Source organism: Peromyscus eremicus, chromosome 8a (assembly GCF_949786415.1).
Source record: "Peromyscus eremicus chromosome 8a, PerEre_H2_v1, whole genome shotgun sequence".
In the NCBI taxonomy this organism is placed as follows: domain Eukaryota; kingdom Metazoa; phylum Chordata; class Mammalia; order Rodentia; family Cricetidae; genus Peromyscus; species Peromyscus eremicus.
In genome coordinates, this window is record NC_081423.1 from 34,059,209 (window position 1) to 34,069,952 (window position 10,744).

The following is a 10,744-nucleotide window of genomic DNA, read 5'->3' on the forward strand; positions in this document are numbered from 1 at the left end:
CCGAGGACAGAAAACATAAAAAGCAAAACCATCTATCATGATATTTTTCTTTCTGTGATTAAAAATAACTGTCTAAGTGTGAGTGTTGGCAAAGAGATGTGGGCACAGAGAAAAAGCCTTATTTCCTGCTGGTGGGCGTGTAAAGCACAGCCATATGGAAATCAGTATGGAGATTTCAAAAAAAATTAAAAATTCAACTACCATATGACCCGGCTATCTCATGCTTAACAGATACCCAAAGCACTCTACATCCCACCACATCTCATCCATGTTTATTTGTGCTTAATTCACAATAGTCAGAAAACGGAGCCAGCCTAGATGTCCATCAACAGGAAATGATGATGAAAATGTGGTAATATACATAGTGAATTTTAGGAAACCATAAAGAAAAACGCAAGTTTCAGGAAAATGGAAGGAGAGGGAAAGTGTTATAATATGCGAGGTAACTCAGACTCAGAAGGAAAAAATAACATATTCTCACTCATTGTATCCCAGCTTGTAATGTTCCTATGTGAGTGTGGGTATAGGCTACGAAACAAGAAAGGAGCCCATGAGACGGGGGAAGAGATGCTGAGGAGGGGTGGGCAATAGGATGTATATGACTTAAAAGTGGAAAGGTGTGTGTGGGGGGAGCGGTCAGAGGGATGGGGAAAAAAGGATGAGAATCGACAAAATGAACTTTGTTTGAAAATTCTATAATGAAACCTGGTGCTGCGTATGCTAATTAAAAAATAACTGTCTATGCTAAGCTGAGAGGAGTAGGCACAACAATGGGGAAATTTTAATATGATACAGCTGAGCAGTCCTTGTCAGAAATGCCTGGGAAGAGAGAGTTTCACTGTTGCTGTTGTTTTTCATTTTGGGATGTCTGCACAAGCATAAGGAGAAATCTTGGGGATGGGATCCAAGATTAAACATGAAACCTCCTTACGTTTATGTATACTTTATACATACAACCTAAGGTAATTTTATAGAATAGTTTCAGTGTCTGAATTTTGACCGCACTCTGTCACCTGAGGTCAGGGGTGGTGGCTTGTCAGTACTCAAAATGTTGGAGACTTTGGGCTGGCAAGATGGCTTAGTGAGTTAAGGCACTTGGTTGTCAAAGAACATCAAATCCATAGAATATTCTATAGGGGTGAGTTAAAGATTTTTATTTCCCTGTACTGGGGATTGAACCTAGGACAGTTGGTTCTCATGCTAATGCTGTAACCCCTTAATACAGTTTCTCATGTTGTGATGACCCCCAACCATAGATTATTTTTGTTGCTACTTCATAACTGTAATTTTGCTACTGTTATGAATCATAATGTGAATATCTGTGTTTTCCGATAGTCTTAGGTGACCCCTGTGAAAGGTCATTCAACCCCCAAAGTGTGATGATATTGTGTTCCCCAAAATATTGTGCACCCTAATAAACTTATCTGGGGTTAGGGAACAGAACAGCCACTAGATACAGAGGCCCGAAAATGGTGGCACACACACCTTTAATCTTAGCATTCCAGAGGCAGTTCAAAGCCACACTGGAAACAGCCAGGTGTGGTAGCAAGAGCCTTTAATCCCAGGAAGTGATGGCAGGAAGCAGAAAGGTATTTAAGGCGTGAGGACGAGGAACTAGGCCTGGTTAAGCTTTTGAGCAACAGTTCAGCTGAGATTCATTCTGGATGAGGACACAGAGGCTTCCAGTCTGAGGAAATAGGATCAGCTGAGGAACTGGCAAGGTGAGGTGGTTGTGGCTTGTTCTGCTTCTCTGATCTTCCAGCATTCACCCTAATAACTGGCACCAGGTTTGTTTTTATTAATAAGAACTTTTAAGATTTGTGCTACATCCAAAGGGTGACCTATAGGTTGAGAAACATTGACCTAAGACCTCACGCATGCTCTATCACTGAGCTCTATCAGTGGTAAATTAAATATTTTTTAATAACTGCAATTTTGAGTTATGATAGTTAAATTCCATCAAGCGTTGAGTCCTAAACATTTGAGGTGGGTAGATACCAACTATAAAATATAAACCTCTGCCTATTTTACTGGATTAGTGTGAAAAAATAGTAATAAGAGGTTTTAAAAGACACTTTACAGGTCAAGTGTGGTGGCGCACACCTTTAATCCCAGCACTCAGGAGGCAGAGACAGGTGGATCTCTGTGAGTTCAAGGCCAGCCTGGTCTACATAGCAACTTCCAAGACAGCCAGGGCTATGTGGAGAGAGACTCTGTCTCAAAAAAAAAAAAAGATATTTTACAGTCTGTAACATACTACAGGAAAGTGTAATGTTACAGCATCTTAGGTAAAGCAAGGAGCTTTCTAGAATAATTCAAAGATATATATATCTTTGAATATATATATATCTATATCAGAAAGATATATCCCCATCTTGGAGTCACAACCCCCAGGGGACTCCTCAGAACAAGTGACAGCCACTGAGTTGTCGTGCTCTCTCCATCCCAGGCAGCAAGTCTCACTAGCAACCACAACTGCACTAGGTGTGAGTCATACAGCCAAGTCTACAACAATCCTGGCCCTTCTGGCACCCGCAGCCAAGCACATAGCCTGGAACACGAGGGCAGGTCCACGCTGGTTGAATATACTTCCATGTGGTTAGAGAAAGAAGAGGGAGGTGAGGACGTGTGTAGAGCGTCACTAGAAAAAGGGGAGCTTCAGTGAGCACAGAACTGTCTCCAGAGCCCCAGGAGACTCCTCACCAGAGGAGCTCGGGTGGCTCCTGCACACTGGATGTAAGAGAGGCCACTCCAACACAGGGGTGGGCGAAGAGGACGGCTAATTTTTTGAAATTTATTTTCATTTATGTGTATGAATGTGTGTGCAGTGTGCCTATGGAGGCCAGATGAGGATGTTGGATCCCCTGGAGCTGCAGTTACAGGCAACTGGGAGCTGCCCAACATGGATACTTGGAACTGAAGTCCGGTCCTCAGGAAGAGGGGCAAGCTCTCTTAACTGCTGAACCACCTCTCCTGCCTCAGACTACTAATAACGTGAACCAAAGAGAAAAGAGATGATGGAAGGAAGGACTCCAACAAGTACAGACTTCCATAATGAATGCCAGTTTGGGTATGTATGCTGCGACAGTGTGGCTCAGGCCTGTCACATTTGCTGAGACCTCAGGCCTACCCCACCGAATGGGCTCCTCCCAATGTCCCACACGCATGATTCTTACCAAGAACAAAGCCTTCTGGAGCGTCCTCTGACATGCATTTGTCTGCCTTTTCCAGATGAAAAAATACATCTGGTTTGGATCCTGAGAGTCCTGTTTTTGAAGGAGGAAAAACATTGATCTTATCTCTTCATAATGGAGATAAAAGTCAATGTAAGGATGAGGCTTGGTCCTCAGAACTTTCTGGAAATGGTGATCAGAAAGGAAGGAGAGCATGTTTGTGTGTGTGTGGTGGCTTGGGCTTGAAACAGACAGTCTGTTCTCATATCTCTCTCAATTGTGACACATCTCCAGGTATGACTTCAGCAGAGCTCTGGGAACACCAAGGGGACAGGCACATAGTAGGAGTGAAGGCAGTATCATCAGCAGGCCCAATTCCAACCCAATCTGTTGTATGACAGTTCCGGGGGTGTCCTAACAAGTCCCCAGAGGTGAAGCTAAATGCTGTGGTGTCCAGCTTACCCAGTGAGACCAGGTTGCTGTAGTTCTCTGACATCACATCCCTGTACAGGGCCCTCTGGGCAGAGCTCAGCCGTCTCCACTCCTCCTGGGTGAAGAGCACAGCCACATCCTTGAAGGTCACCAAGTCCTGTAACAGAGAATCCTTTCTTACTGACCAGGAGATACCACAGGAAAGCCCATACTGGCTGTCCCAGAAGCTCATGGGGACCATTAGCCCGCAGGAAGCTGGTGTCCGGGGACAAGCTAGGCATGTCTTCAGCATCTCCTAGGCTGAGCTTTGTGCTGAAGACATGTTCTGTGCCCCACTTTGACGCCAACTGTAGAGAAATAATGAGACTGTGAACTCGTTTACTTGCCCACAACATCTCCCATCTTTCTCCACAGCCCTAATGTAGCTGGTGTAATGTCAGCATAACTCAGACTTCCATGTTTGTGGTGATGATGGTTTAGATAAACATATTGCACCAGCAGTAATATAAAAGTATAATATAGACAGTATTGTACAGTGGCTAACCCTTAGTAATGATAGCAAACAACATTGATACACCTGTTGTACTCTTTTTAAATCATGATTTTAGAGTACACTCTGATACATTCAAGAAACCTTTACTGTAGAACAGTATGCCGTGTTTCCCCAGCAGTAACTTCACGTGTTTCATGTTTTCCACATCTCTGGATTACACTAGGAAGCCAGATTGAATGGCTGACCCACACCATCTAGGTTGGGAGAAATACCCTGTGTTCACATCAAGATGAAACACTTCACGATGCACTTCTCAGAATGTACCCATGTCGTTGGGTGGCACATAACCATTGTTTTCAGTAAGACTTCCTTTTCTTCAACTGCTCCTCTACCCACCCCAACACATGTGTGAGTGTACACACACACACACACACACACACACGCCACGGAAATAATCATTCTGTGCTATGATCCCATGTCTTCTCTGATTATAACTTATCTCTTCCTTGGAAATTCTGAACAAGGACAGAAAGAGTGTCTCTCGGGAGCCTGAAATCAAGCATGGAAAACAGCACCACTCACAGTGTGGTCTTCACAGGGAGCTAGTGTGCACTGAGGAAGAAGGGTCAAGGGGAAGCCAGAAAAATGCCTGCTTTAACTTAAGACAGCTTAATTAAGTTTGTTACCTGTACCCAAAGCCTTGGCACACATCGAGGAGCCAAGAAACACTGGCTGAAGTGAACCCATGAACTGATTTATCAAGAACTGTTATTCATCTCAGGTTTCTAACATAGCTCACAGACCTGGCACATTTTATATCCCTAAGTTAGGTCTGCCCAACGGCAGCCAAATCTTGGCAACCTGTAAACAACATAAACAGGGTTTAACTGCTGTGTCTCAGATATGGTTCATTCCCCAACACACATGTGCCTGGTGTCCAGTGCAAATGTGTTGGGAAGTGGGAAATCTGAAGGGGTGGGGCTTATAGGGGAAGGGAGTGAGTTACTTGAGTTCCATTCTCTGGAGGGCGCAATGCACATCTTGTGGGAACGGGAGGATGGGCATGTCTCTCTGGATTGCAGTGGCTGTTATGAACAGGTTGTTAGAAAGGGAATTTAACACCTCTGGCACTCTTTCTTGTTTCCTCTCACCACACAGCACTCTCCACACCCCTTTCTTTCCCGCCTTGTGGTACCATTCACTACATACAATGCAGCAGAGAGCCCTTGCTACACATGGCCACCCAATCTTGAACTTTCAGCTTCTAAATAAAGCTCATTTGCTTACAAAAACCCAAGGCAACAAGCAGTCAGCAAGCTGGAACTGTTGGTTGTTCACCCAGCTTCTCACCTCCCAAATGTTCCTGTCCTACAAAGTTAAAGGCCTCAAATTAGAATGTTTTACCAAATGAACCTGGCTATAAACAGGCTGGTGCTACTCAGACTATTTTTCAGCTCTGAGCTGCTGCAGAACAATCCTTTTCTACACTATGAATATGTATTACTCTCATTGGTTGATTAAAGAGCTGACAGGCCGGTAGCTGGGCAGGAAGTTAGGTAGGAAAGCCAAACTGAGAATGATGGGAAAGAAGGTGGAGTCAGGAGAGATGCCAGTCAGCCAGCTGCCCAGGAAGCAAGACATGCTAGAAGACAGGTAAAGCCACAAGCCACATGGCAATACATAGATTAATAGAAATGGGTTAGTTTAAGTTGTAAGAGCTAGTTAGTAACAAGCCTGAGCTATTAGCCAAGTATTTATAATTAATATAAGCCTCTGTGTGGTAATTTGGGAAGAGGCTACCAGGTATTTGGGAACAGGTAGTTGGAACAGGAAACGTCCGCTTACACTGAGCTCTATGTAGAAGGCTCTCCATGTAACCCAGGCTGGCCCTGAACTTTCAATCTTCCTGCAGCCTTCCAAGTGTTAGGATTACAGGTGTAAACCACCATGCCCAGCTTTGTGTGTGTGTGTGTGTGTGTGTGTGTGTGTGTGTGTGTGTGTGTGTTGCTGGAGACTGAACCTAGAGCCTTTTACATACCAGCAAAGTTCTCTACCACAAAGCTATACTCCTAGCTTCTAGAAGTAGAGCTCTTCGAATATTTTTAGTGACATTAAATAGTCCTCTGAAACAAAAGATACATGGTATCTTGAAAAGAAAGAAAGAAATGAGAGGAGTCTACAAAACCCCATCTTCACAGGAAAAAGTTCGAATTCCTTCTCTTGGTTCCTATGTCAGACCCTGTTTTTACCATTTTGGACTCCCATCTTACTGGCTAATACAAAGTGTAAGATTTTCATTTCAGACTAAGCTAGACTCCTGCCCGCTTGTGCCATTTACATGACTTATGTAAAGCTCCAAAGCCCACTAGGATGAGATGCGAGGTGGAAGGGAGCAACTGGGGTCAGGTGTTTGGGGGAGACTGGGGTCAGAGCAAACAACCTTATATTCTTCAAGTCAAGAACCCAGCAGCGGGGGCGGGTGACTCACAACACTTCTCCACTCACCTGGACCAGGGCTGGGAGGTGGCTGACAGCCATTTCTTCTTCTCTGGTGAGCTCTCTGAGGACCACCAAGCACGGAGGAGACAGGTGAGGAGCTTTGCAAGTGTGGGGTTCCCCCAGGCTAGAGGCACCTGCACACCTGTGATGAGAGGGCTGGGTCAAAAGTCACAGGGTGTGAACCTGACCATCCATATCCTGGCATCCTCAGTGTCCCCAAAGCAGTGAGTTCTTTGGTTAGTTTGCTCCTAGTTCCCTAATGCTTTTGAGGGAGTTCCTCCTTGCCTCATCTGTAAGGTGACTTGCTCACCATGCCATTTCCTCTTGGCATCTTTCCTTTGGTGAGATCCTCCAGGCCTTCCCGTTCTGCGTCTTAACGGCTTTGACTTTCCCTTGCCGAAAGCTTGTCCAGGCCGGCAGTTCTCAAAGCATCCTCTGTCCTTTTCCCTAAAGGTATGGTTGGGAGTCTGAAGACATCTTTCCTCCTGGGACAGCTTGATCCTGATGAGAGGGAAAGAGGGGGAAGGGGAGAGGAGCTAAGCAAGTCAGATCTTCATCTCAGAAGCCTCGCAGGCCAAACTCTTTTGTGGTCTCAGGATTCTCCTTTGGGTTCGGTTAAGTGACGCGGAGTCAAAGGCGTGGTGTGTATGAGTGTGAGGGGTGGGGTGTGGGGGTGTGGGGCGGGGATCATTCACACAAGTCACCCTTCACCGCTTTGTCACATGCAGGGGCTGCATGTTGCCCTGTTCTCAAGTTCCTCAGACAGGACTTGAAGCCCCACCGGGAATATGCTCATCAATTGGATGCTACCGCCTTCCTGAGTCTGCCCTCAGACATGCTAGAGACAACCACCCTTCTCCATATGCAATCACGTTCGGACCCCTCAGTTCCACCACAAGACCATTCTGCCAGTCCTTTCTCTGTGTGGAGTCAAATCTCAGTACACATGCTGCGAAGTTAAGGGCATGGGATCCATGTCCTCTAAAACGGACCACAACCCAGCACGCCCTTCCCCCAGACCTGACCGTCGCTCTCCGGCTCCACTCTGGACGCTGCTGGTCACCGCGGGGCTGCCCTTCGAGGCGCCACCACCGCGGCGACAGAGCATAGCCGCCACATAACAGTCAGGACACAATGAGCTGGAGCCTGCAGCCTGAAGCGGAATCGCGCGTGCGCATGCTCTTGGAGCCGGGGACCCTAATTCCCACAAATCACGGTGCTGCAACTCTAGGGTTTCGGGACTCCTTTTCCCAGAGGGAGAGTGGGAGGCAAAAGTGATGATGTACGCCTGCGCAGAGTGGCTTTTTTTTTTTTTTTTGGCTGAACTACAGTTCCCAGAAGCCTCCGCGGGGACACTGAATCGTCTTCCACTCAAAGAGGAACAGAAACGCGATCGCGATCGGGTCTTGTGGAGGATGCTTGCTTGTGTCTCTGCAGTGAAACACGGCCCAGGATGCCAGGAAGGTCCAGAAACTGCGTAGGAGGGCCGAGCTCCAGAGAAAGGGCTGGAAAAACTGTCAGGATCGCGCTCTCGACAGGCGTGCGGCGCAGGCAGGGCGCTCAATGTAGCGCCTGTGGCGGTAGCGGGGCTTCATGATGGTCACCCAGACGCGCGGGGATAAGAGGTGGGAGGAACAGGAGTGAAGTAGGGGAGCGACGACCCTGGAGGTCAACAAGTCTTTCTGGGACCGCGGGGTGGAGCCGGCGAGGATGGGGTGATGTTCAGGGCCTCCCCCTAAAGATAGCTAGATGGCTTTGAATATGTAGTAAGTATTCATGGAGCAACTTTCTTGTTGGCAAAATAGTAAAACAATTAAATTTAAAATTTAAAATGTGACCTGAGGACTGGCACTTCAGGGACTGCTGGCCACCCTTTAGGATGCAATGTCGGTGATTCTATCCGGTGCTTTAAAGGTGTCGTTCTCTCACTTGGGGAGCATGTAGGTGCCAGGCACTGTGCAGAGGCTGGAGAAACAGAGTGACCCTGCACTGGAGGGTTGGCTTGACTAGGGAAGGTGGTCCGTCAAACAGAAAATATTCATCAGGGAGTGACAGGACAGCACAACCGTGTTAGTGAGTTACAGAGAGAACAGGGGTGGGGGATAGTTAGATTTGACTTTCCTGGGAAGAGCTGCCCACAAAGAAGCTGGCTTGGTGTATTTGATGCTTAGCAAGACTAGCATCATCGCCAAAAAAAAAAAAAAAAAAAAAAAAAAAAAAAAAAAAAAAAAAAAAGGAAAGAAAACAGCTCAAGATGAGAGTGCCCGCGACTCAGGTCTTGATAGCCACGATAGGAACATAGGGTTCATTTTGTGTGTTAGGAAAGCGCTGGAAGTTTGAAGTGACAGTCTACTGTAGAGACTGGTCAGTTCTGGGGAGGACAGAGTCAGGATGAGGGCTAGGGATGGTGGTAGCACAGGGACATGGCATCTGCTGACTTGATTTCTAGCACTGAAAAAAAAATCATCAAAACTCACCCAAAACAACAGCAAAATAAACAAATGAAAAGCCCAGACCATGGTGTGGTTGAGGGAAAGAAAGCACACTGGATCTGGAGGCTTCTGCAATAGGCAGTGTGTAGCATAGCCTCCCTCACTACATACCTTCTGAAGAGACTCTGGCCAGCTGAAGCATGGCAAGCATGGCTCTGGCAGGCCTTGCCCTTCTCCCCAATTCTTTCTTCCTTGCTAAAAACTGTTAGATTATATTCCTAAAGCTAGACACCAAGGTCTATTCCCTTATTTGGCCACTTCCTCCTGAGGCTAGGAGGTCCAGCTATCAAAGTGTTGAAGTCCAGCAATCAGAAACCCCCTTTGGCTCACCCAGTTAATATACCCAATTAAAATTAAACACCTCATTCTACACACAGGGGTTCCCACTTTGCCTTTATAAATCACCATTTGCCTATGGGCCACATTTATTTCCTCTCTATCTAGACACAGTTCTTTGTCCCCCTGGGACAAATACTTCTGTCCCCTGTCTCTTCTCCCTCATCCTCTATTTCCTGTCTTTGTCTTTTATCCCCTGCCCTCTGTCCCTCTGGGGCAAATAAATCTGCTTTGTGCTGAGAACTTGGTCTTTGGGGTCCTGAGCTGATACTGTTCCTTTTACCTTCCTCTAAGACATTTGCTTTGAGAGCCTAGTGGTTCTCCTAGATGTTTGTGGGTTCTGGTTGGCCTTTAGCACTAACTGTGTTAGGCACTTTCCTAAGCACTTTATTATCTAACACAACCCAAAGCACTTAGGTTTGCACCACTAACAAAGGAGGAAACAGGCACTAATGTATGAAATGCCTTGAGCAAGGCCCCAGGAAGTGAAGTAGGCGGAAGCAGGAACGCCACTCCTGCTGATGAAGGTGCAAAGGCAATCACCCTGGCTTCCTAGGCTGGCTTGGAAGAGACATGTCTAACAGAACTGATAAAAGCAGTGCTACTTCCATTATCTGACTTATCATTTCTGATGGGGCTAGTGGAAGTCATTAGGAAATAATTATGGCCTTCTGCATGTGTGTGTATGCGCACGTGCCTGTAACCTCTAAATAGGGCTGGAATGTAGCTGAGTTGGTAGAGTGCTTGCATGAATACCTGTATTTGATACCCAGTGCTATGTAAACTGGGTGTGGTGGCAGTACACCTGTAATTCACTCAGAAAGTAGAGGCAGGAGGATCAGAAGTTAAAGGTCTTCCTTGGCAACACACTGAGTTCAAGGCCAGTCTGGATGAGACTGTCTCAGTGATTAAAACAACCCCAAACTTTTATGTATTGACACCTTTGACACAAAATCCATGAACCATCTTGCTCTAGGTAGGACACCCCTACTAGCTTTACTTACTGTTCCCAGCATTTACCTGGGCAAACCGTTTTCAACTTTTTTCCCATTAGGATTCAGTCTAAGAATGAAAGGGGTTGAGAGAAACCAACACTGTTTCCCTGTCTGCTCCCACTATGAATTATGGATATGCAAATGATGTTTATACAGGACCAATATGATTTCTTCAAGAGACTGGCTACTTCTTCCTAGTTCCTAGCGTTGGTTTGCAGAGCCCAGTAACAGGATCTTTGTAGTAGGGTGCAACATCTTCCTTTAACTTCATTTCCTGTCACTTAGACTGCTACACACTCAAATCACCAACCTCTCAGAATTTCC

The 10,744-nt window shown here is 46.2% G+C and overlaps 1 protein-coding gene across 1 annotated transcript in view; it reads right to left on the reverse strand.

Annotated features, from left to right (window-relative positions):
* The window catches only part of Znf454 (zinc finger protein 454), a 20,072-nt gene extending 13,364 nt beyond the window's left edge, over positions 1-6,708 (reverse strand). Inside the window, exons 1-4 of the mRNA XM_059269309.1 lie at positions 6,604-6,708; positions 3,636-3,762; positions 3,177-3,266; positions 2,244-2,246 (exon numbers count right to left, since the gene is read on the reverse strand). Of these exons, the coding sequence (XP_059125292.1) occupies positions 2,244-2,246; positions 3,177-3,266; positions 3,636-3,762; positions 6,604-6,636 (253 nt within the window). The 5' untranslated portion in view covers positions 6,637-6,708. The remainder of the gene's footprint in view (positions 1-2,243; positions 2,247-3,176; positions 3,267-3,635; positions 3,763-6,603) is intronic.
* Between the last annotated feature and the right edge of the window lie 4,036 nt (positions 6,709-10,744).